Raw genomic sequence first — 26,234 nt, forward strand, 5'->3', positions numbered from 1 at the left:
CCGAGTAGGCGCAAGCACTTCCTCACCGCGTAGAAAGCCGCGGCTTCCGGAAGTTTGGGTGAGTTAAAAGCGGCTACGTTCTTCTCCCCGCCTCCTAGTCCCACAGATTGACAGTACTAACAGCCAACAGATAAACGAATTCGTGAATCCTGTTACATGATTGGTTTAGAGTTTTGTAACCGCCCAGACAAACTTAAGGGGAATTGGTTGAGCCACAATTTTGAAAATCATAGATTCGCCCGCGCTCACTGCCCTGTTGGTCCTCGCTTGCGGCGAGCTTGCGGGAGTCCGGCGGGTCCGGTTTGGCGGGAAGCTTTATCTACGAAAGCCGCGGACTGGATTAGGAGTGGTCCGGGCAGACGCGGCGCCGCCGGGTGAGTGGGCGCGGGCGGCCGGCCTCGCAGGGTCCGGGTTTTCGGCAACTGGTTTCGACCGCTTCTGTTCCCTGGGTGGACCAGGGAAGTCACCTTCGTCCCTCGTTGCCTATGGGTGTGGGGGTCACTCACAATGGTTCTGGGCTTGGAGTTCAAGCCCCTGCACCTGGGTTCTGGGATCCGAGAATGGTCAGTCCTCTCCCCCACGCCGGGCCTAACACCTGTGCAGAGCCTGGGCCGCTCTGTAGACCCAGACGCGAGTCTCCTTATGGCAACGGCTGCTCAGCTTCTTTCATCCCAGCTGAGCAGCATTTAAAAACTGTCCCAGCTCCGGAGGTCGGTCTTCCTACTTATTTTGTCCTTCCCGCAAGCATAGGCATTGTCAGTGGCGCAGTTCCATCCAGCTTCCTGCTGTCCAGCGTTGGGACTGTGTCATTCTGAGTTTGCAGCTATTGTCCTGGAGGCCTGAGGCAGTGGTTAAAAGCATTTTAAGTCCAGGCTCCGCCCTCCGACTTATTTGGTGACTTTGACATAGATTTATATATGCATGGTTATCTTGCAGTATATGGCAAGAAGGAAATGAGAGGATTCTTGGCATGGAGTAGGGCTCTGAATGGAAGAGCAGTTTTAGCGATCGATCTTCCTGTTTGGAGGTGTGTGGGAAGAGCTGCATAGTTCATTTCCTACACCCCCAAAGGAGATGGCAGTGGAGGCGCTAATCTGGTGAATGGCACGGAAGAAGTATTTGTGGAGAGGAAGTGACCTTCCTTCTCCCATGGTGGGATTTGGTTATTTCATGCTACCCAGGAGTCTGATTCTTGTTACACCCCTCCTTTCCTCAGAGTCGCCTCTCTGAACTTTTCAGCAAGGGCCTGCTAGAATTTATGTTTCCCCATGGAAGAAGTGTGGTTTTGGACTTGGTGAAAGAAGCACTCACTTAGATTGTAGCTGGAACAAACATGTTTGTAAAAGTTTCCTTTTGTTATTTTCTGTAGCCCCTCTGCAAGTTTTTGGAGTCCTTGAACAGTTTTCTCTTTGCTGGCCTTGAACTGAGGTTCTGGGCATTGCTAGGGCTGTTTTCTGATGCAGGGGCATAGGGAGACTCTGTGGAAGGGCCGTGCCCATTCTAGCTGACTGCACAGTTAATGCTTCTTCCTCACTTTTATCATTCTGTCATTTCTATCATATTCTAGACTCAGTTCCGTCCATTTGGTTTTGCTCCAGTTAGTGCTGCCTTTGGCAGTTAGGGCAGGGTGTGTATTGGCCTGTTCTAACCTGTGCCTAGTGAGTTGCTCACCGAGTGCCCCTATGTGTGATGGTGAGGCAACTTTTAGGGTTAGTTGATGGATGAATGAATTCACTCCACAAGTGCCAGACACTTTTGTTGATGAGCAAGGCACAAGGCTAACCCTCAGGGAGCAATGTTTGGTGGGTAGAGGCCAGCAGTAAGCAAACCATCACTCATTTGCTATGTTGCTATACACATAGCTGGAATCTGTGTGAGTTCTTGGCTTGGATTACAGGTCTGATCCTCTTCAAGGATCTGAAAGCTAAGTGAAGAAACCGTACAAAATGGGAGACAGAGTTCCTAGAGGAGAACTTGTCTGAAGGACGAGGGTAGGGTGCCTCATATATCATCCTGAAGAACTTCAAGGAAGATCCTAGAGGCCACAGCATATCTTGGGATTAAGTTCTAAGAGGATCAGTAATCTAGCCCTTTCTTCCCTGACCTTTCTCTGTAGGTGAGAGGCTGAAGTGTATAGGTCATGGTGGGGGCTCACTGTCCCTACGTACGGTGGGATCTGATCTATTATTGCTTATAGCTGTCACCCACTCTTGTTCTTTCATGTGTTTGCCACCTGGGGTTCTTGCTGGGGCCCCGTTATGCCAATAATAGGATACTTCCACTTAGTGTAGGATCTTTGTTAGGATTGTATAGCCAGCTCATAAGGCAGATAGATGGCCAAGTTCCCAGCTATTTAAGAGAGTAGGTAAACTGGCACTGCATTGTCTTTTGCTTGGTATTTACAGCCAGGTCTTCTTGAAAGCAGCACATTGCATACTCACTTTACTCTCCCTCATCCATTTATAGGGCATTTTGGCTCTAGGAAGGTTTTTGGAGGGCTCTGTGGAGAACATGTTTCAGGACCCCTCATTTCTTATGCATTCCTGTGGAAGGTATAGCACAGTTCCATCTATTGACCTCCTTCTATTCCCCAAATTAAAGACAGGGTTTCATGTAGTCTAAGTTGGCCTCAAACTTGCTATGTAGCTTAGCATGACCTTGAAATGATCCTCCTGGATTTCTCGCCATGCTCAGCTCTAGTATCTATTTACTTGTTTATTTGTGCATATATGGGAACATTTTGTATGATATGACAAAGCATTACCTGGGGAGATACAACACACATGTCTATTTACCCTAGATAGGGAACCCACAGTAGGCCAAAGTATGGATGCTCACCTCCAAAGTCCAACTTTGTGAACCAGGGAATTTTTGGGGGGGTTACTTACAGTAGTATCACTGAGGGGTTATATTATATCATTGAAGGACAAAGGGGTAATATGCCCCACAAATCAGGTTGAAGAACTTCAAGGAAGACCCTAGAGGCTACAGTGTATAATGACATTAAGTTTCAGGAGTAGAACTTACAGGAGCAAAAATGACTCAAAGACAGGTACATCACTAAGGGACAACCCCAGCATTGATAACAACAGCTCATAAAACTGAGAAACCTGTAGCACACTGCAGTCTGCAGCTAGATTAACAGATTAGAGAGTGTCCTTTCCAAGTGACATAGTCAGTCTAAACCTTGTCCAGGAAACTTGGCTGGTTTTTGCTTCTTGCAAGCTCAGCTTGTTTGAGAATCTTCTTGGCCAACTGGGCTCGTTTGAGAGTCTGTAGCTCAGCTCTGCTTGTCTGAGAGGGACTCAGCTCTTATTTGCTGACTCTGGCAGGGAGAGTCCTAGTGAATTTGGTCAATTTTAGGGACTTCTGAAGCTTTTTGGAGTTGACCTTCTTGTTTAAGAGCATCCTTGTAAATGGAATAGTTCAGTCTGGGAGGAAAGTGTTGTACAGATGGGCAGTGTGGCATGGGTTGTATAGAGGCCTGAGGGCAACTTGAAGGAATCATTTTCTTTTTAATACCATGTGGGTCCCAGGGGTTGAATTCAGGACATCCGATATGGTGACAAGTAACTTAATCTGCCAAATTTTCCTGCTCGCCATCCACTGTCATTTTAAAGAGGCAGTTGGACTTGGTGTCTTGTTGATCTGGCATCTGGAGGTCAACACAGGATGGCTGTGTTTTAGTTCCCACCTATGAGAAGTGGGAGGAGAGTCCACAAGAAAGTAGACAGGTCTGTACCTAGGTAAGGAGAGAGTATGGTAAGGTGGTGTTTCTCCTTAATCCAGGAGGGTAGTGCACAGTCATATTAAGTCCTCGAAAGACGATTTGTAAAGTTTATATCAGAATTGGTCAGGAAGGGTGGCCTGTAAGGACAGTCATAATCTGTGTTTGTATTGGATTGAGAGGGTGTCAAGAGATTGGGATTACTGTAACATCATTTCTTTTTGTGAAGATGAGGCCATTGGGTTGGCTTTTGGAGTTGTCTATTAGCTAGTGGCTCTGTCCTGGGAGAAGCATGGGTTTAGGCACAGGATATGCTGTGTGATTGTGAATCTGGCAGACTTTCCCTGGAGAAGGTCCTGGTTCCTAACCCTGAATCCTTATTCTTTTTGTCTCTACCTTCACCAGACAGTGCCACCATGGGGACCACAGCCCCAGGGCCCATTTACCTTCTGGATCTATGTGACCAGAAGCTCCTGGACTTTGTCTACAATGTGGACAATAAGGACTTCATGTGGCTCAAGGAAATTGAGGAGGAGGCCGAGCGAATGTTTATCAGGTAAAAGCAGGGGCATGCTGGGGTTGTGGTGGTGAGGGAACTGGGGTGGGTGTCCTGATAGGTCAGACAAATAGCATGTTAGGGTTCCCTCCTAAGTGCCTCATGTGATGGGGCCAACCCAGTACAGTGGCCAGAGGAAGAGGAGATTGAGCCCTTTTCTTGGCTCACTGTGATTAGCTATGTCTGAGTGTATGGCTTGTGATGACTTGTCTTAGAACTTAATTAACTTACTTCTCTGCTTTAAGTTCAGGAGGAGTCTAACTGCTGATTTTACATAGCTCTGGAGAGCTTTCCTGGCCATGGTCTCTCTAACTTGACTTGTCATTGCTGAGAAAGGGGTGAAATGTAGTCTAGTGAGAGAACGGGCAGCCCAGTAGTTCTCAGGAAGCCTTATGTTCACCCTTGTTGTACCTAACAGAGAATTCAACAATGAGCCAGAGCTGATGCCCAAAACTCCTTCTCAGAAAAACCGTCGGAAGAAGAGGCGAGTGTCTAACATTCAGGATGAGAACAGAGATCCCGTGAGGAAAAGGTAGGAAAGGCTTGGGAAACTGCTCTGGAGGGTGTCTAGAGACTTGGTACCCTTGAGAGAGTTTGCTCCTGAATGTGCTGATAGGAGCAGCAGCTGGAAGGTAATAGTGATTGGTAGCCCACACTGACCCTGACAATTGAGATACCGTGAGTAAAATGAGCTGTTAACCCAGTCCAGAGTACAGGTGTGGATTTCTGTGCATTGGTGGTGAGGGTGGAGGCAGGGAGTTTAGGGTTTGGAGGAGGGGAAAGGCACCAGAAGTATGGCCCAGGTTGCTGGTTCCTACCTCTGTTGTTGGGTTTGTTATAATTCCCTGTAGGAATGGTGGTAACTCAGCACTCAGATAAGGATGCTAGTCATTCTAACCACAGCTGGCTCAACAACTGTGTCCCTGGACTGAAGTTCTCATTTCTGTTTTCTCATCTTCCAAAGTTGAATAAATGCTGCCTACCTCCCAGGGCCATTCTCTCAGTCCTGCAGATTGAGAACATGAATGAGGTTTGCAGATAGGGCTTAGTACAGTGTAACAACTGTCAAGAAGTTCATGCAAATTTAATCTTCCCAGTAGTTCTCTGAGTAAAGCAACTCATTGTCACTTGCAGAGTTCACTGAACTCTCAACTGTCCACGTACAGTTGGGGAGACTGAGGCTCAGAGAGGAGCAACCGGGGTCTCATGGCTAGAAGTGGTAGTCTGCACTGGAACTTCAGTGTTTGCCTCTGGACCATTTGCTCATACTTCACTGAAGTAGGAGGCTACTAGGGAGATTGATGTACTCTAATATTATTTTAGGGTCCCTCTTCCTTTGGGTTGTCTCAGCCTCTGTTCTATTGCCCCAGCAGGTTATCCCGAAGAAAGTCAAAGTCTCGGAGCAGTCAGGTAGGCACCCGGCACCTCCGCAGCAAGCCGGTTACTATTGTTGAGGAGAATGGCTCCCCTGTGTTGCAGCGGATAACCCGGGCTGCTGCAGCTGCAGCGGCAGCGGCAGCCTCGTCTGTGGCATCGGCTTCTTCTCCCACTACTGGGTCTCCCACGGTGCTAATCAAGACAGCTGTGGTGGAGGTAAGCATCAGTGACCAACTGAGTGCAGAAAAACATCTCGTGAAGCTTCAGTCACCGGCTCCAGCAACATCTTCAGTTTCCCAAGGCATCCTGACATCAGAGGAAGAACCAATATCCAAGAAACCAGAGGCTAGGAGGCTGGACTCTGTCACAGTGAACTCCCTCAAGGCTACTCCTCAGAGCCCCAAGAACCGAGGGGTTGGGGAAGGGCGCTCTGTTTCCAAGCTCAAGATTGCTCGGACCTCTCGGGGCCTGCAGGACTCTCTTGGCTCTACAGACTCTCCGTGGCAAGAACGGGTGCTTTCTCCTATCCTGCCAAATAACATCTTGCCCACCACAGCCAAGAGCCCTCTTGGGAATATTCAGTCAGTGCAGCGAAGCCCGATTTCCCAGGATTCCCAAGTGCCAATAGCCACAAAGTATTCTTTGGTAGCCAAAGAAAATGCCAGTCGTAGATCAAGCAGAAGAATTGCCAAGAAGGCTGGCAAAGAGCCAGAGGCCTCTGCTCGTATCATTTGTGAGTGTGGGGCAATTGTGGAGTTGTGTGGTGGGTGGGCCCTGGTGTTCACTCAACTGGGTTGTTTCCATTGACACTTCAGTGACATAAATGTTTCTCATGTGAATGGGAAACTGAATGGAGCTACTAGCTTAGCCATGCTTGGCTCTTGAAAATATGTATAGTCTGATGGAGAAACTGATTTCCCCCTACTCCCCAGCAAGGCAAGTTCTCTACTACTGAGCAATATTCCCTAGCTCTTGTGTTTTTGAGATAGGCTTTTGCTATGTAGCACAGGTTGGCTTTGGACTCAAAGTCCTCCTGTCTTTGACTCCTAGTATTAAGATTACAAATATGTACCACAAAGGAGCTAAATTTTAAGGTTTTTTTTTTTTTTTTTTTTTTTAAAGATTTATTTATTTATTATATAACAGCATTCTGCTAGCATATGTAACTATATGCCAGAAGAGGGCACCAGATCTCATTATAGATGGTTATGAGCCACCATGTGGTTGCTGGGATTTGAACTCAGGACCTCTGGAAGTACAGTCAGTGCTTTTAACCTCTGAGCCATCTCTCCAGCCCAAGGTGTTTTTAAAATTTTTTTTTGAGGTTTATTTATTTTATGTATGAGAGCTCTATTTGCATGAACACCTGCATGTTAAAAGAGGGCATCTGGTCACGTAGTTTGTTATATAAGTCATCATGTGGTTGCTGGGGATTGACCTCAAGACCTCTGGAAGAACAGACAGTGCTCTTAACCGCTCAGCCATCTCTCCAGCCCCTTGTTTTTCTTTCTAATATGTGTATTTACACACTTGCTATGTTTAGTGTGTGTGTATGTGTGTGCGCATATGAGTGCACGTGTGTGAATGAGAGTTAGATAGATCAATCAGAGGACAAATTATAAGAGTCAGTTCTCTCCATTGTGTTGGTCCTGAAGACTGAACTCCAGTCAGCAGGTGCCTTTACCTGAGTCCTGTCACTGTTTTAAGTTTCATTGACCAATTTAGATTTCAGTGGCTGCCACTATTTGGTGATTGAGATCTAGTTCAACATTGTTTTTTGTTGTTATTGTTTATTTGCTTTCTTTTTTGGAGATGGGGTTTCTCTGTGTAGCCCTGGCTGTCTTGGAACTCATTCTGTAGACCAGGCTGTCTTAGAAATCAGATCTACCTATCTGTTTCCTGAGTGGTAGGATTTAAAGGTATGTTTCACCACCACTTGGGCCCACATGGTTTTGTAAACTCGTAAGTGTGCTTAGAATGTTGGCCCCAGTGTTCCTAAGGTTTTTTTCCCTGAGTCAGTATATCCCTTGGTCCCTCTTAGCTGTCTTGGGGTGACAGATTTATACTCACTGTCCCTGTATTTAACTCCTAGTGGTGAAACTGCTGTGGAGATGTGCCACATAGAGCATGTGGGCTGGTACCTAGTAGCTGCTTTCATTATGGTTAGATCTAAGCCCAGGGATGCAGTGCTCTCGTGGGTAATATGAGCCTCAGAGGAAAGTAGGCAATCCTGAGAGTTGGGGTTGGCTGCCTGAGGGGGTGCTAGTAAGATTTTTGGAGGATGGCTATGCCTGGGTCAGGTGGAGAGAAGGTATAGCACTAGCAATCCTGACCAAGGAAAGGATTGCACGAAGACTTGGGAGACTCCAAGCAGTAAGTGATGGGCCACCTGGAGCTTCTTGCCATTAAATTAAATGTAGTTCAATGATAGCTGTTGGAAGTTCTTAGGCCTCCTGCAAAAATGAAGGAGACTGCTATATCAGGTTTTGGCAAGATCCAGGTCAGAGGACAGGCTAAGTTTCATAATAAACAGAAACTAAATCTACTATCTGGCTCTTGTAAAATTTATGGAAGAAATCTGTCTGTGTACTTTCTCTTCAGGGTTTATGCCCTTTAACAGAAGAGGAGACTGTGGTAGACAAGCTGTCGAGTCTAGAAGTTGGGATTTGAGCCTGCTTGCATTCCATCCAGGAAGGCAGGTGCTGAGGGGCTGGTGAGAAGCCCAAGGACTGGTTTTGTTGGGCACATGGAAACATACCGTGGAAGGGTCTCTTTGGCCCAGCTTTGGGCTGTGCAGCCCGGAGAAACAGCGTAGGCCATGTGCAGTATGAGTTCTGGCACACTGTCTGCCTTTGATTGTCAGGTGGCTTGGGATGGGGTGACTGTCACAGCTCCTTTTGAGATTTCTTCAGGTGTGAAGTTGGTTCTGGGGAGGAGTCCATAGGGTTAGGTGAACCTGGAGCTATGAGAGGGTAGGAGGAACTGGGGAGAATGTCATAGACTTTTTCATGCTTTGGTGTTTGACATCAGACATGTAGTTCTTTTTATTCTTATTTTGTTTTTCTTTGTCATTCTTTTGCATGAAGGCATTTAAAAAATTTTGAAGTCAAAATATAATTACATCATTTTCCCTTTTCCCTTTCTCTAACTCCATCCTCTCAAATTCATGACCTCTCTTTTTAAAAATAGTTTAAAATTACTGTTACACACACATGCATGTATACACACAGACAAATACAGCCTGCTTAGTCTGTATAATGTTGCTCAACTATACATGATGTAAGAGGTGACCACTTGGTATTGGTTACCTAGTTGTGGTGGGGGCTCTTTCCTGGGAGAGACCATTTTCTCCCAGTTTCAACATTACTTAGTTGTCTGTAGTTGTTTGTCCAGCGAGGGTTGTGGTCCAGTGAGCTTTCCTCATCTATGTTGGCATGCCTTTCTGTTGTCTTCATTCAGCTTTTGTCTAGGCAGCCATTCTGTTAAGACTTCTTGGATCTTTGTAACTTCTTTGGCATTTCTAGGAGATAGAGTCTCACCTGGTAGTTACTATTCTCTTTTGACTTTTCTCTCCCAGTGTTCCTGAGCCTCAGGTGCAGAAGTTGTATTATAGATATATCAGTTGGGGCCAAGCACTACATGAGATCACCTTTCTTTGCATTTTAATCTGTTGTGGCTTTCTGTAATGGCTTCCATCTGTTGCAAAGATAAGTTTCTTTAATGATGGTTGAAAGTACGCTTGTCTGTGAGTTTAAGTGTTTAGATTGCAGTTAGTAATTATACTGGTTTAGTAGGGTGGTGTTTGTAGGTTCTCCTCAAGATCTATGACTTCAATAGCCAGCCCTAGGCAGTTAGCTAGGTTTTTAGCACTAGGCACAATTCCTTCTTTTGAGTGGGCCTTAAGTCCAATTAGAGAGTTGTTGGTTACTTTCAAGATATGGTTGCCACTGTTAAACCCTTAGGATTATGGTACCATTGTTATAGTTCATAGATTGTTATAGTCATTGTTATAGTCCATAGATTTCCATAAGTGTGTAGGATTTCTTGGTTGCTTAACTCTTGACTACTTGCATGGCACTTTCTGGTAATATGGAAGTTAGGTTTTAGAGAGTAGGCTTTCAGGTCAGATCCAACTTGAATCCTGCAAGTCAAGTTTTTTAAATGCATGTCTTCAGCAATAGAGACTTAACTTTGAAGCTCTGGGAGGCAACCAAGGGTAATAGCAATATGAGTCTTTTGGACAACCTTGACCAACAGTTCAAAAAAGGGCTTTTTATGCCCAGTATTGAGTTTTTTATTAGATGGTTTATGGCTTTTGCAGGGAGTCTAGCAGTGCAAGTGGGAACATTTTATTCAAACTATTTGTATGCATGCATTATACATAGATTTATATGTATTACACGTAACTTAGGTAAATACATAATAATATGAACTTTTATGACTTTTTCAGACATCCTTACTATTATTTTATCCTTCTCCTTCTATATATATTGATCTCCCTCTTCCTTAAATTTTTCTCTTCTTTTCGAGACATGGCTTCTTTGTGAAGCCCTGGCTGTCCTAGAATTCACTTTGTAAATGAGGCTGGCCTTGAATTTAGGCCTTCCTCCTGAGTGCTGGAATTAAAGGTGTGTGATGCCACGCCCAAGATTATGTTTGCCTGTTAGTCTCTGTGTCTCACTCCCCTTCAATCCCTTTTTACCTCCCTAGTTTCTGCAGTTATTCCAGGTTACATACCCAGATTGGAATTGGAGTTAGGAGCCACAGATAAGAGAACTTGAGAAATTTGTTTTTCTGGGTCTGGGTTCACTTTTCTAGTTCCAGTCATTTACTTGCAGATTTCATTGTTTACGGTGGAATTATATTCTATATTCTATGCTGTATATGTATATCAACCTACCAATTTTATAAACATCATGGAGAGACTGTTGGAAAGACTTGTCAGTGGATGAGTTGGTGGTAGGATACAATCCAGAGCTTCCATCTTTATGGTGACTTTTAATCCCTTGAAACAAGACATTCACACTTGGTTCTAGCTTGTTATGTTAGCATTCCAACCAGAACTGTATATAAGTGGTATTGTGTCAGGATTGTAGCCAATTTTCTTTATGGATGTACTGCCTTCTGGCTGTAGGATGGCTTTATGGAATCTATTTTGTTGGCACCAACAGTTAGGTCTTTCACACCCAGTGTGTAAGTCACAGGTCTGCCTATTGGAGATTTACTAGCATTGGCAGCAACACTCGGGATGTGTCTGCACTGACACATCTGGGTGATAGTCACAATCATGTGTACTGGTCAACTTTTCACAGGGATATGTCAGTAGTGTTATGCTTACATTCCACTTTTGTTTCTCCAAGACCAGACATACTTGAAAAAGCTGTTTTCTATCTCTGCAGCCCCCTTTTCAAACTTTTTAGTGGTTTATCAATTCCACAAGATTTGTAGATGGCAAATAGTGGCAGACTTTCCTGAATCAACACGTGCAATGGTGACAGTATTGATGTCTTTTCCTTCCCCATTTTTGCTTCAAATTAGGAGTGGTTTTCATAACAGCAAACTTGTAGTGCTTAAGCATTACCTTTTTCCTCCCCCACAGCCTTTGCTGCTGATGGATAGGCTTCTGGGTTGGGTGTAAACAGATTTGTTTAATTCCAAGTCCAGTGCTTATCTTCTTGATCTCTGTCTTCTCTTTTTCTCTCTGAAATGGTAATGCCATGGCTTTGGTGGTGGCTAAAGAACTCGTTTTAGTGCTTGGGTATGATATGTATTCAATAACTCATTTAGACAAGCTCAGGCTGACTTTGAACTTATGGCAATCCCTCTGTCTCAGCATCCTGAGTGCTGGGGTTAAAGGTGGTAGCCATTGTGCCTGTAATTAATACTTCCTCAAGGACGTTCCTAATTTAAACTGGACTTTGCTTTATTGTGTGTGATAGAATGATAGAGTGTGGTGCAGAGTTCTTGATAAGTTTCAGCATGTTTTCCTTGGCTCTGCTTTTGTGCTGTTTGGTCTGATGTTAATATAGTGAGAAGTCATTCTTCAGTACAGTAGTGAAAGTTCAGACCTATGGATCGCCCAGCAAATCTCTCTAGAAGTTGGATATCCTTTTCCCCTGCCTCCCTCCCCTTCCCTGCCTCCCTCTCTTTCTCCCTTCTTACCTTTCCTATGTGTGTGTATATTTCAAGGCAGGTTTTCTCTGTGTATCTAGTCCTGGCTGTTCTGGAACTCTCTCTGTGGACCAGGCTGGTCTGGAATTCAGAGAACCTCCTGCCTCTGCCTCACAGTAGGGATTAAAGGTGTGCACTACCACCTCCCAGTGGTTGTTTCATCACATCAAGTCTTTCACATCAGTTCAGGACTCCATCTAGGCATTAAGCATCTTTGACTTGACCGTTGCACATATCCTTGCTTACTGTATAAGATTAGAAAGACCAGACAATGGCTTTGTTGATTTTCCTTACCAATGAGGCTCCAGCACCTGACCCAGTGCCCAGTTCACAGTAGGTACTTGATGAATGTTTGTTGAGTGAATAGGCTGCTTGTATTGGGGCCCAGAAATGTCAGACATTTTTCTTTCCAAGGTACTCCTAGCCTAGTGAAGAGATGGAGGTGTGCCTGTTATGCATGCTTCACAAAGCTAATAGCTTCATTGAGGTTGTGAGGGTGAATGAAGAAGAGACCCATGGCACAGTGAGGCCTGTGTGTCTATGAAAGGATCAGTGATTGTGTTCCTGCCAAAACTTCCTGCACCTCTGGCCTGGTTTCTGATGGCATCCTTTGTTTTTTGTTTGTCCTTCAGGTCACAGTTACCTGGAGAGGCTCCTGAATGTTGAAGTGCCTCAGAACATTGGGTAAGTTCCATGCCAGTGCTTTGTACAGGAGTGCTCAGGGCACATGCAGGACGCAGTGGAGGTGACCACCCAGTGAAAGCTGTTACTGAGGCTAAGCCTATCTTCCTCATCCCATGTCTCCATGGCACTGCTGACAGCCATGCTCCCTTAGCTTGGTCCCCATGCAACCAGGCAGCAAGTAACATGACAACATCAAGTTTCCAGGTAACATTCTATCAGTGTCACTTGTCAGCCTGAGTGTATGAACTCCATGGTTGTAATTTAAAATGAAGTGTAGTGGAGTATGGAAGTCTGGAGCTCAGGGGTGCTTTCTGTCTTCAGATTAGACCCTGGCATTGCTTGTGGCCAGGGCACTGACTTCTCAGAAGTCATGCTCTGCTATCATGAACTAGTCCTGTACTTTGGGTTCAGTGCTTGGGATGAGGAAATGGGTCTGGGTATACCTTTGGGTTAGCTGGCCAGTTAGTAGTGAACAGGCATCAAAAGATATGAGACTTTTCTGGGCCCATAGACTGGGACAGAGTTGGGTAAAATATTTGTCTTCTCAACATCACTGGAACAATGCCTAAAAGTTATTCAGCTTACAGAGAAAAATGGTTTATCATAGCTCACAGCTCTGCTGCTTTGGGAAGCAGTGCATCATGATGATGGGAGTTTGGTTTACAAAGCTGTTCATCTCATGGCTAGGACTTGAAAGGAGAAAGGGAGGAAAGGGCTGTGGACCCATCAATGCCGTCACAGGCACATTCCTAATAAACATAGTCACATAACTTTCTACAAAGCCACTGGTGATGGCTGCTGTCTTCTGATCCAGCCTAGGCTGTTGGTTTCTGGTCCAGGTCTGACCACATAATATTGGTCCTAACTTGAGGAGTTGGAGAGAAAACTTGGAGTTTTCACAGTGCCCCTGCTTTGCTTTCAGCCTGGAGCAGGAGCCTGTTGAAGTGGCTGAGCCTGAGGAGGCAGTACAGGAGCAAGAGGTAAGGCCATAGGCCAGAAGTGGGTAGGACTTTAGCCCTCCAGGGTTAAAACTATATGCCACAGCTATCCTGAGCCTCAGGATCCATGTGGGCTTCTTCAAGTCTTGGTTCTTCCTGTAGGTCTCCAAGAACAGTAGGTGTCCCTCCAAACCCCACATTGCCACCAAGATTGCGATTAGTACGCCCACCTCGAAGCCTGTGGCCACTGGCCAGGCAACAGCTGTTGAAGAGCAAGGTGAGCTAGCTTGGTCTTGTGTCTTGGGATATGGTACCCCATTTTCTGATTTGATAGGCCATAGATAAACCTGAAGAGGCCATGATCTTTTGGCTGGAGGTTGCTGCTGAGTGTCACATGAGTAAGTCTAGCTGGCTGGATTAGGAAACAGATGGAAGGGTCTGAAGGAGTAAAGGTATGAGAGTGTCATGTGGAGGTCTTGAAGCCCACTTCAAAGGATTCATGAAGAACTACAGGCTGGGGTCTGAGTGCCTACCTGGCCTCTTGCTCCTGGATTGTTTCTGACTTCTCTAGTTTAATAGGGTCAGGATTACTGTGGGTTTTCGGAGTTGTTCAGGAGTCCTTGCATGGTTTCCCAGGCTACTAGTAGGCTCTTGGAGTCTGGCTCCTGTCTCTCTGGAGGGTGATTTTTGTGGTGTGAAGAAATGGCACTGTAAAGTTTCAAGCAAAGCGTCCACTTTATGAAGGGGTCAGGATAGTTGTGGCAGCTTGAAAGCTGCCAGGACTGCTGCAAAGACTCTCTGGAATAAAGGGTGCTTCCTCTTGGTGGGAAATAAAATGCACTGTGTGATGACCCCATGAAAAGAACCTTCATCGTCTGTCATGTGGTACCACTTAAAGGCCAGGAAAGGTGAGTTTAGTTATAGTAGAGTTGGTAGCTTGTCCTGTAAGGTTTCTGCACGTAGCTTTTTGTGGTAGAGGGAATGGCGTATAGATTAAGGCTTCAGTGATACTGTCTTGCCATTTGTGTCACAGTTGCCAAGGATTAGGGCTGGAGGATCCAATTTGGGGGCTAGTATCCTGGGCTCTGGCCAGTTATCTCTAAGGTTGGTGTTTTTGCCGTTGACCACCCTGAGGTTGGCAGGAGTGGGGATCACTCACGCTGTAGCTGCTGCTGCTGCTGCATTCCTTCCCTAAAACCAGCATGGATATACTCTACTGCCATTACTCACATAACCTCACTGAAAGTTCTCTCTTCACAGATGCTGAGCTTGACCAAACAGATGGACACAGAGAACCACCCCAGAGTGTCAGGTTTGCATCTGGAAAAGAATGTGTAGGCAGCTGTGGTCTGAGGATCCCAGAGGGGTCTTGAATCAAGCTGGAGTCTTTACATAGAGTGTGGTTAGGCAGTCTGCTTCTTGACTGGTATCACTGTTTGATTCTCTGACTTAACAGAGGAAGCAACTTGATGCTGTAGATGCTGTCTTGGAAATGATCATGTTCCTTTGTATTCTTGGTTCTGTGACCTTTGATTTTCCTGTGTGGGCAGCAAAGGGTTGGTTGGTCTGCAGTCTCTTCAAGTCTAGAGTTCTGAGGCTTGAGCCCAGATGTGTTTGCAAGGATGATTTTTGTGGGATGTAGTAGGGTATGAAGTGAATTTTTGATTCCTTTTTATAACATGTGGCCACCTGTCCTGGGCAGGAGGAAACGCAGTTACAAGCAGGCAATGAGTGAACCAGATGATGAGCAACTGGAGGATGAAGAGCTGCAGCCCTCCCGGAACAAGACCCCTTCCCCACCCTGTCCAACCAACAAGGTGAGCAGGTTCCTACTCTTGCTTAGTATTTGCCATGCCTCCTCCATCTTGACCCTGGCACTGGTCTGCAGGTTGTACGGCCCCTCCGGACTTTCTTGCACACAGTGCAGAAGAACCAGATGCTCATGACCCCCACGTTGGCCTCCCGCAGCAGTGTCATGAAGTCCTTTATTAAACGCAACACTCCGCTCCGTGTGGACCCTAAGGTAAGGGAGCCTGCCTCTGGCTGTGCTTTGTTGGAACTAGGGCACTGTGGTTGAAAGCTCTCTTAAGTTACTGAAAGTGGTATGGGCCTGGGCTTATGGAGGCCTGACACTGATGATGGGTTAGTTAAAGTGACTTGAGAAGAGCAGGTGACACCTTTACTGTTGGGAGAGAGGATGGGTGAGATGAGGTAGCATTATGTTGCTGGTGAAAGGCCCTGAGTAAACCCACTACCATAGATAGGTGTGGAGTCTGCCCTGTAGAACATCACTTGGCATTAACTCTTGATGTTTTTCTGTTTCCTCTTCACAGTGCAGCTTTGTTGTAAGTAAAGCCTTTCCCTATGCCTTAACAGAGCTGCACCTAGTTCTTAACCATGTCCGTGTTACTGTGTAGCTGACGGCCCCTGTGGAAGCACTAACATTGCAAGTGGGAGTGTTAGGAAGGCAGATGTGCACGTGGGAGGCACTGGAGTCACCAGAGTAACTGGTGGGAATCAACAGTTTTGGGGCTATGCAACCTCCGGCTGTAGAGATTGCCCTCTGCCACCCACTGCTACTGGGAGAACACAGGCAGGTGTGACCTGTAGTTTTATCCAACCTACAGCTACGAGTGCTTCCCACAGCCATCTACTTCCTCATTCCTGGCACTGGTACTTGAGGGTCTGTGAAAAGAACAGACTAGTCTCTGGTCCACAGAGCCACTGAGATTTACTGGGTCATAGACCTAAGCAGTAGCCCTGATATGATGTCTGATTGGGTAGGAGTGGTAACCATAAACTGAGGCTGTATCCAGCTGTGCACGTTACAATGTAGCTGTTGGCAAGTGGCATCTAGAAGTGACCAAAGAAGCTGTTCTCTTCCCAGGCACCTAAGCTGAGCTGGGTTGGGTCACTTGCTGTGAGCAAGAGTTTTGGAGAACTGGGACCTGGGAGTAGCCCACAGTCCAGTCTCCTACTCCTGGTTGGTGGTGTCTAGACCAGCTACAGCTCAGTTTCTTGTCATCTGTTTAAAGATTTGAAAATACACACACACATAAATAATGTGGGATTTTTCTCTAAAATCGTGTGTGTGTGTGTGTGTGTGTGTGTGTGTGTGTGTGTGTGTGTAGCACATGCTAAGGGTATATTTGGAAAAAAGTTAAAGGCCAATTTTTGGTGTCTATTCTTCCATTATATGAATTCTGGGGATCAAACTAAGGTTATCAGTGCTGGTGGTAGGTGCTTACCCCTGCTGAGCCTTTTCACAGGTCCAGGATTTTATTTAAAAGTGAAAGTCAAGGGTAGATGCCCTGCAAGGAAAGAGCAGGCCTGAGTGGGTCCAAGAGAAAGAGGAGTTGGTTGCTAGGGTCAGGGTATAAATAACTTTTTGCTCCGGAAAACTTTTGATTGACAGTTGGAAACCAACCTGCATAGGTATGCATTGCACATTCCATAATTTTAACAATGTGTATGCATGTTATACATAGGCATGAGATGGTTAGTAAGGCCTCCCTCCACCCCCCTAGAAAAGTTCTTACTAAGAACACAGGTTATTTTATTGCTCATTTGACCACAAACTACAAACGGAATTGCTAGGGAGGAGGACACTGCTTTCTCAGGAAGGAGTTGTGTGTAGCTCCAGCCAGATCAGCTGCTCAGTCCTTTGTTGGGAAAGAGGTGCTCTACTGCTCAGGTCATGTACTAAACTCTGTACACCTGCCTGCTTCATACCTTGATGTAGCCCCTTGTTACAGTTCTGAGAAGAGTTATGAAGGCGCCTAGAGGGCTTCTGTCTTCAGCTGATGGCCATGGCAGCTGGCCAGATAGGTCCTGAGATTGTCCTCTTTGGTTGGTCAGGGTGACACAGCATGTCTCCCAGTGCCCTCATTCACTAGCTCTGTGGCTTCTTTATGCTTGGCAGCGAAGAAGGCTGAACTTGTCTTCTTCGATTGGCCATTCACTTCCTCCCCTCTATTATATTGCCCAGGGCCTTTCAGGTATGGACATGGCTGAGAGGCACTGCATGTCACCCTGCCTGCTTTGGGGAACTCAAGTCCCTCATAGGGCTTCTGGTGCTCATAGCTGGGATACCAGAGCCTAGCAAGGTTGAAGGATTCTGGGCCTTGCAAATGTTTCTTTTTATGTTCAAGTTTTCTTAGCTACAAAATGAAGAAAGCAGCCTCAGGCGATTTGGTGACTTGTAGTAAGTATACACACATTGAGTGCAGGGCTTCATATAAAGTAGGTTTTGGATATAACAAGGCAGGGAGAGTGCGCAGATAAGGCCTTCAGGTCAAAGAGGCGTCTTCAGCTTGTAGTTTTCTCCCATTTTGCATTTTTGAGACACCAGAGCTCCTTTGAAGTCTGGGCCAGAGGAGAAATGGATTCTGTAGTATGAAAGACTCTCAAAGCACCAAGTTATAAATAACACAGAACAATAAATGCTGTGACTGGTATGGGAAATTTTAATATTCAAATTTAAATAATTTTTTAAAGATTTATTTATTTATTTAGTATATAAATTCACTGTAGCTGTATTCATAGACACACCAGAAGAGGACATCAGATCTCATTACAGATGGTTGTGAGCCACGATGTGGTTGCTGGGATTTGAACTTAGGACTTCTGGGAGAGCAGTCAGTGCTCTTAACCACTGAGCCATCTCTCCAGCCCAGCTTAAATAATTTTTAAAAATAATTTTTATTTATATGTATGGGTGTTTTATCTGCATTTATGTCTGTATACCATGTAGCACTTACATGCTTGGTACTGAGGGAGGCCAGAGACAGCATCAGCTCCCTTGGAATTGGAATTATAGATGTTGTGAGCCACCATGTGGGTGCTGGATAGCATTAGTCTGTCCTTGGCCAGGGACAGTTTGTCTACTTCCCCTCTTTGCTGTTACGTATAGCTATGACCGTGTTCTATGGGCTTTCTGGGTCTGCCTGGGAAGTGATGTCTGCTGTGCTATACAACTATCTGTCTTTTAATGGTGTTTTAAAGTTTAATACAGTCTATCACAAGAGATTTGGAAACTAAAGGACAAGGCCTACCATCCTTGATTTAGCTCATTAGCCTGTGTAACTGTGTTAACATTTAATGATTCTTTAATTTTTTCAGCTGTTGTAAAAGAGTTGATGTGCATAAAAGAGTGGTGCATATTTCATACTCATAGAGTGTGTTAAAAGTGATAGATAGCTACTTCTTCATCTTGCCCTTCCCAATAGAATATTAGCTGACACTTTCTGAGCTGCCTGCCATTTTCTTTGCAGTCTTAGGCTTTAGTTGTGGGATAGTGGACCTACCAAGAAACTTGGTAAGGTAGAGCGGGTCTGAGTCCCTGGAAACTCAGGTACACAACTGAGACAGTAGGGGGCCCCCTGCTCCCTGCCAGATTCCTGGCTTGGAACATGTGCCACACTTCCCACATAACAAGAGTTCTCCATGCTAATAAGGTACCTAGAGGCCCTGAGGTTTTAGCCAATAAGCTCCTCTTCCTGGATATTCCTCTGCAAAAGGAGCACTGTGAGGAGTTGGTATGCATCCATTTTTTATGAAGGACAACTAATAAACCAAGGACTGTCTCTTTCATCTACCGCTGCCATGGGGGACATGGAGAAGGCCTTCACCTACAGAGCCACTGCCTCAGTCCTCTGTAATTCCAGACAACCACTGGGCTAGATGCTGTCCTTAGCCTGAGAGCTCCCAATGGCCCTGGCCTTGACTCGTTGAGGGCCTGTGGACCCCAACACTTCATTTTTGACTTCTCTATGTGGTTTTCTAGCAATGACTAGATGCCCAGGAGTCAGGGAATACCAGCTTTGGTTTCCCCTATCTCGGACTGTGTTTTCTCATCCCTTGGAGTCTTGGCTATGGGTGGTGTTTTGGGATGAGTGCAGTCAAGCTCCCCATGTTTTTCTTCTCCATAAGGTTGAAACTTGGTCCCCCATTTAGTCACTTTTCAAGCCGTTTATACAGTTATAATCAACATGCAGTGAATTTGAGGCTTGTGTGTGTGTGTGTGTGTGTGTGTGTTGCTTTCAAGGTTTGTGGGAGGCAGTCTGTCTACCTGAAGGAGAACTGGATGCCTATGCTTGCCTAGGGTGGTCACAGGGTATGCTTGGATGTCTGCCTGAAATGCATCTGCTGCTCTGTCTGGCTGAGAATAGTTCATGCTGCCAGGCAGCCTGTAGGGTTGGTGGGTGTTCTTACTCACACCCTTGTGGCCATTCTGCCCTCTTCAGGAGAAGGAGCGCCAGCGCCTAGAGAACCTTCGACGGAAGGAGGAGGCCGAGCAGCTGCGCAGGCAGAAGGTAGAGGAAGACAAACGGCGGCGACTGGAGGAGGTGAAGCTGTAAGTGTCCCAGCTCCCAGCCTGCCCTGCCCCAATCTGTGTAGGCTCTCTATGACTGTGCTATGTATGCCCTTAGGAAGCGTGAAGAGCGCCTCCGCAAGGTATTGCAGGCCCGTGAGCGGGTGGAACAGATGAAGGAGGAAAAGAAGAAGCAGATTGAGCAGAAGTTTGCTCAGATTGACGAGAAGACAGAAAAGGTGAGTCTGGGCTGATGGACCCAGTGGATGGGGCCTTAGTGGAGCCCTAGCACTTCAGGCTTGGCAGCCTGAAAGGTGAAACTGGACTCCCCCAAAAGTCATTGCTGGGTGGCCTGTGAACCCCTGTGTTCTGTCACATGCACTTTGATCTTTTCTGAGGCAAGCTGAATGCTGGAAGTCTAGCCTAACCCTTTTTTTCCCAGCAACCCTTTGTGAGTGAGCAGTCCTGAGGTGATATGGCTTTTTGTACCTTTTCCCTGAGTCCCACGCAGGGTTTTTAGGGGAATGGGGGTGCCTATCACAGAGCTCTAGGTTCCATGGTGCATGCTGAGTGAGAGGCTGCTCCAGAGGACACATATGAGTGGATTTTGCAGGCCAAGGAGGAGCGGCTGGCAGAGAAGGCTAAGAAGAAGGCAACTGCCAAGAAGATGGAAGAGGTGGAGGCACGCAGGAAGCAGGAGGAGGAGGCACGCAGGCTCAGGTGGCTCCAACAGGTGCGGGACAGGGGAGAAGTAGGGTGGAACAGGCACTGCCTTCATGCTATGAGAACTGTCTGGGCATGCTCATTCTGTCGAGTAGATCTTGTTGAATCTTGTTGCTTACTTGAGGGTTGTGTCGTGGTAGTTTGTAGATGCCAAAGTTTGGAGCGTAAATGTGCTTCTGGAGTCAGGGTTCACCCCAAGCCTGCTTTCTTAGCTGTGTGACTTTGCTCAAATAGCAGTGATCTTGCTGATAGGGTTGCGGTTGAGAGCCAGCTTCACATGTGAAGCATGTCATGCCTGGCATATGCTGGATGCCTAGCAGGTGATTGTACTTACACCCCATCCTTGAGCCTTATGCTTGGAAGAGTAGGGCCCCCGTTTCTCTCTGGAACTGGCAGTCTTAGTACTGTAGGGAACAAATGTCTGTCATTGGGGTGTTGTAGAACTAATTAGTATGGTATATTTATGCTCTGATAGACACTTCTTAAATTTTATTTTGTTTTTTAAAGAATTATTTATTTTATGTATCAGTACACTGTAGCTGTCCTCAGACACACCAGAAGAGGGCATCAGATCCCTTTACAGGTGATTGTGAGCCACCATGTTGTTCCTGGGATTTGAACTCAGGACCTCTGGAGGAGCAGCCAGTGCTCTTTACCACTGAGCCATCTCTCCAGCCCACTTCTTAAGTTTTAATGTGTGCTAACACAGCAGCTCCTTGAGGTGCACGTGGTGCTGTCTTTCCTGTTTACAGATGAGAAACTGACCATGGGTCAGATGGCTTGCCATCTGTCGCACACAGCTAACTCACCAAGGTCCCTTCTTGCTTGTCAGTTCTCTGGCTGTTGCCAGATGCCTTTTCTGTCTGCCCATAACTTTCAAACCTTGTCAAGGAGTCTGACATCTGGGTCCTAGCTGATGTCACGGTGGCAGCCAGTGCCTTAGGAGTGAGGGCTGTGGGCAGGAGCAGCTCCTTGGCTAGCTTTCTTCCGGGGCCAAGCCTGGCTTAAGTGTCTTGCACTTCTTTGCGTTGCCAACTCAGGAGGAAGAGGAGCGGCGACATCAAGAAATGCTACAGCGGAAGAAGGAGGAAGAACAGGAGCGCCGCAAAGCAGCTGAGGCCAGGAGGCTGGCAGAACAGCGTGAGCAAGAGCGGCGGAAGGAGCAGGAACGGAGGGAGCAGGAACGGAGGGAGCAGGAACGAAGGGAGCAGGAACGTCTTCGGGCCAAGAGGTGAGGCTACCCACCTGCCATTTACTACTGTCCCATGACAGGCAGCATGGCCATTGCTTCTTGGTATCTCTTCACTTGAAGGTTGGCAGGCTTTCCCTTGGCTTCAAAACCAGATGCCTAAGGCTGGTGGACCACCAACTAGGATATCTGTTAGCTGTGGGAGATTCAAGGGGTACCAGCTCAGGGTTTCATGTTTTGTTCTGCTTCAGCAGAATGTGCTGACTCCTTGGGTGTCATTCTCTCAGTGGATACAGTAAGGTGAGGGGGTCTTAAGTAGTAATTCTCTCTGGGCCTGCCCCAGGCATCTTGGAAGTGAGGACACTTGTATTGCAGTGTAGGACACTGAGCACCGTTAGCCCTGGCCCTATGCTTCCCTTGGTGGTGGTGATAACCCAGTGAGGTTTTTCCTACACTGACATTTACTGGGACTGGCCCACATATGTGTGCAGACCAGCAGGCCCAGCAACTATTTGCTCTTCCTTCCCAACTCCTGAGGTGGGTACAGGCTTAATGGAGAACCGAGGACTTCAGGTAGAGGGCCGGAATCTTCGTAGTTATTGGGTGCATATAGATTGACACAAAAGTGCTCCTGGTCTTTCTGGGTAACATCAGAGATAATGAGTCTGGGAGGGAATGAATGGCTTCTGCTCTTGTGGCTTCAGAACTGGGTGTTGAGTGTTGTATTAGCCCTGAGGAGTGATGGGGTATTTGGTTGGTAGCTTTGAGGGTTGCTCTGAGCTGCTCTGCAGGCTTTTAAAAAATTTAATCCTTACTTGAATTTAATCCTTACTCTCTGGTGGCATAGAGACAACCAGCCCTACAAACGTAAGTGAGATTTTGAGAGTGAGGCTGCCTACTCTAGAGGTGACCCCTCTTCACCGTGGGTGGAGCTGAGTGCTCTGTGTTGTTTCTCTCGTGCAGTGGTCATAGCAAGACTGGAGGAGAGGTGTTAATCTTCCTATTGTAAAAAAGAGAAGGGTGAGGCTCGTGGACCTCACTTTCATGGAAGTGAGGCTGTTTGCAAAGTCAGGCTCTGAAGCTTGCTTTTGGAGAGTCCAGCTGTTGGCTCTAAGCTGATGTCCAGTTCTACTTGTCCCATTTTCCAAAGGCATGTCCACCAAGCCTAGATTCCCTTTGTGGGGTGGGAACAGGACTGGGACCCCACTACTGGCCTAACAGGTTCTTGGTGGTCCTCAGGGAGATGCAGGAGAGAGAGAAAGCCCTGCTGCTCCAAAAGGAACGACTTCAGAGGGAACTGGAGGAGAAGAAGAGGAAGGTAGGAGTGCTGGGAAAATGGGCTCCACATGGGTTCTATGCTGAGCTGAGAGCATTGGGAAGCCTGGGCTATACTCTTCAGACAGCCCTGCCTTGCCACATGGGGTAGCAATGTGGCAAGAGGAGAGGAAGGGCACACCTAATCTTGTCGCTGGCTGGGTCCCAGGAAGAGCAGCAGCGCCTGGCTGAGCAGCAACTGCAGGAGGAACAGGAAAAGAAGGCTAAGGAGGCGGCAGCAGCCAAAGTACTGAACATGACTGTGGATGTGCAGGTGAGGCCTGTGCCCCTGTTGGGAGGGGCTCTTACACCACTCTTCATTTGCTTATAACTCAGGCTGTGTGCTAGAGCTGGAAGAAAGAGAGCAAGTCACTTGTGTTTGTTTTTTTTTTTTTTTCTTCTTTCTTTCTCTTTTTGGTGACAGGGTCTGGTATAACCTAGGCTAGCCTCAAATTTATAATCCTTTTACCTTACCCTCCTAGTTGCAGGGATTAAAGGACCATCCATAGTGGAAAGCTAACTGAAGATCATGTATCTTGAAGCATCTTTGAGGGAAGGAAATGCCAATATGAAAGAAAGTTTGCATGATACAAAGTGGTTTATATTCCCTGACTTACTAAAATGAAAAAAGTGACCCTAAAGCTTTCTTTTCTCCTTGAGAAGTGAGGGGAGATGGCCAGAGTGTCAGTGTCCTCCAGGAATGCAGGGAGGGGAGCAAATGACCATGTTGATTATCTTCTAGTCTCCTGTTTGTACCTCATATCAAATGACTCCACAAGGACGCAAATCCTTCCCCAAGATCAGCGAAGATGACTATGGGATGGACCTAAATAGTGATGACTCCACAGATGATGAGGCCCATCCCCGGAAACCCATCCCTTCCTGGGCCAAAGGTGAGTGGGGCCCAGAGTTTCTGAAGAGGCTTGGGCTGCCTCCCTTCCTCATCTTTGTGGAACATGGAAGTGGCTTAGCTGCTGCAGGTGTACAGGCTGATGTGCTGGCATGCTAGGGCCGAGTGGCTTATGGCATTTGCCTGAGGACTTATGAACATGCTAAGTATTCTGACATGGACTCAAGTCCTCTCCTCAGAGTTTGGCCCAGCAGGGCTTAAGAGGCTTGGACCCAAGTAAGCACCCATGGGTGGGCATAGAACTGAGAGGGGGGTAGCAGGGTCTGATTGGAATGTTAGAGCTAGGAAAGATTATGAGCAGGAGCATTGGCATTTGAGCAAGATTTGCCTTGAGTCTTGGGTCTTACCGTTATATAGGGTGTGGATGGGTTTGATGCAGGCTCTGGCCTGTGAGTGAGGGCCTGCTAGGGTGCTTCTTAGGATTTGCTGAACTGGAGGTTAGCACAAGGTGCTGACCTCAGAAGAAGCGTCCTCCACAGTGGGTCAGCACTTGACAGAAAGACACCTTACTTTTGTGACTAACCTTGTTTGAACCCCATTGTAACCAGAATCTTACTTTCCTAAGTCACTGATGACTGACTCATGTCAAGTCACTTGAGAACAGCAAGCGGGGGCCAGTGTGGCCAGCAGAGTTGCCTGATGGTAATTGACCTTAGTAGATTACTTGGTTTCTGTATCTATGAAGAAGGAGTCAGTGATACTAAGACCCAACTGAGATAATTATGAGTGAAGTAATTTAGGAAGCAAGCCCTGGATATGTGTTCCTCCTGATCCTCTAGGGCCCTCTTCAGCCTGGTTGGCGGGGCTGTGACTCCCACAGCTCTGCTCCTTTAGCTTGTGTGCTCTTTCGTAGAGTCTTTGATGTTGGTGGGAGTACCCAGGCTCGTCTTCACACTTAGCTCTGACATTCATCTACCATGTGCCTTGGGACAAGTCTCTTTCTACAAAATGGGGAGAATGAAGTATTGCCTAAGACGACTCCTGGGGGCCTTTGGGTTTAGCTGTTAGAAGATGGAGGCAAGAGGATAATTGTGTAGAGATGGGCAGGAGGCCTCTAGAGAAGCAGATAGGGTAGTAGCAAAGCATGCTGGTGTGGAAAGGGTGGCTGGGCTCTGTGGGTAGGTGTAGGGACCAGGGAAGCTCCCAGAGAGCGCCAAGTAGTGATCTAGGCCTCTGGTTTCCCTAGGCACCCAGCTCAGCCAGGCCATCGTCCACCAGTACTACCACCCTCCAAACCTTCTAGAGCTCTTCGGGTCTATTCTCCCACTGGACTTGGAGGACATCTTTAAGAAGAAGAAGACTCGCTACCACAAGCGCACTAGCTCTGCTGTTTGGAATTCACCACCCCTGAAAGCCACCATGGTCCCCAGAAGTGGGGACTAGCCTATAGCCTGAGGAAGCCATGAGGCAGACCCTCAACCCTTTTGGCAGTATAGGGCCCATGTGTGTCTTTCTGTTTCTTTCTGTCTGTGTCTGTGTCGGACTGGCACCTTTCTGTCTGTCGTGCCATTGTTCAGGTGGGTATCAGTGTCCTCTGTTTGTCAGGTATTCCCAGACCTGTTTGGAGGGTAAGAGCCAGGTTCAGCACTGATTGGTCTGTGGGTAGTACTCTGTAAATAGATGTTACAGTTCAGTTGAATGTTTTAGTTTCTAGTGTTTGCGAGGTAGTTTAATAAAGTCTATAGCCTGAAACCTGCTGTGGATATTGTGGAGACTAGAGGCTTCAATGGATTGGTTTGCAGCAATATGTTTTGTGTCTTTACCTTCCGTTTGTGCCTACTCCACTTGGTTGGGCCAGATGGGGTCCCACCCAGAGGTTCCAACGCCAATAACCCCTGGGAAACACGTCAGCATGTCCTGATAGAGCAGTTGAACATGCTTCTTGTTTGTAAATGGAGCCTATTCCTTGGGAAAGACCTGTCCCATGGCACAGCGCTGCCACTTAGTCCCCTAGTCTGACTACTTCTCAAGTTCTGCTAAGTTTGCTGCATGGAGATTGGAACAACTTGGAGTCCTCGTGCTGGGAGCAAATCAGGAAAGGAATGCCTCTCAAGCTGACTTTCGGACGAGTGCTTGCAAATGGGGGTGAGGTAGGGTTGGGTGGGGGGAATTAAACCACAAAACCACCAGTTACTATGTAAATGCTCAGTGAAGAGTAGCCTTGGTCCTGATAGCTCTTGATGCTCTTCCTCTTGGAACTGGGGTTAGCCACCTGTGGTAGGAAGGCCAAATCCAAGTACAGTTATTTTGGATACAGCTATAGAAAAGCCAGTTTGCTTTTCCATTGCCTCCAACTCCTGTTCTGAGCGCAGTTACATAGCCTGAGAAGCTG

The 26,234-nt window shown here is 46.8% G+C and overlaps 1 protein-coding gene across 1 annotated transcript; it reads left to right on the forward strand.

Moving 5' to 3' along the window:
• Positions 1 to 277: 277 nt before the first annotated feature.
• On the forward strand, positions 278 to 25,557 carry INCENP (inner centromere protein). Its single transcript, XM_080911733.1, has 19 exons — positions 278 to 374; positions 4,133 to 4,283; positions 4,702 to 4,815; positions 5,657 to 6,393; positions 12,464 to 12,515; positions 13,438 to 13,495; positions 13,616 to 13,730; positions 14,714 to 14,765; positions 15,156 to 15,270; positions 15,342 to 15,476; positions 15,787 to 15,798; positions 19,699 to 19,808; positions 19,885 to 20,005; positions 20,380 to 20,499; positions 21,530 to 21,720; positions 22,918 to 22,996; positions 23,162 to 23,266; positions 23,735 to 23,885; positions 25,089 to 25,557. The coding sequence occupies exons 2-19, from the start codon at positions 4,144 to 4,146 to the stop codon at positions 25,283 to 25,285; spliced, it is 2,604 nt and encodes an 867-aa protein (XP_080767859.1). The 5' UTR covers positions 278 to 374; positions 4,133 to 4,143; the 3' UTR covers positions 25,286 to 25,557.
• Positions 25,558 to 26,234: the final 677 nt, after the last annotated feature.

The sequence above is a fragment of the Micromys minutus genome, assembly GCF_963924665.1.
Source record: "Micromys minutus genome assembly, chromosome: 2".
Lineage (NCBI taxonomy): Eukaryota > Metazoa > Chordata > Mammalia > Rodentia > Muridae > Micromys > Micromys minutus.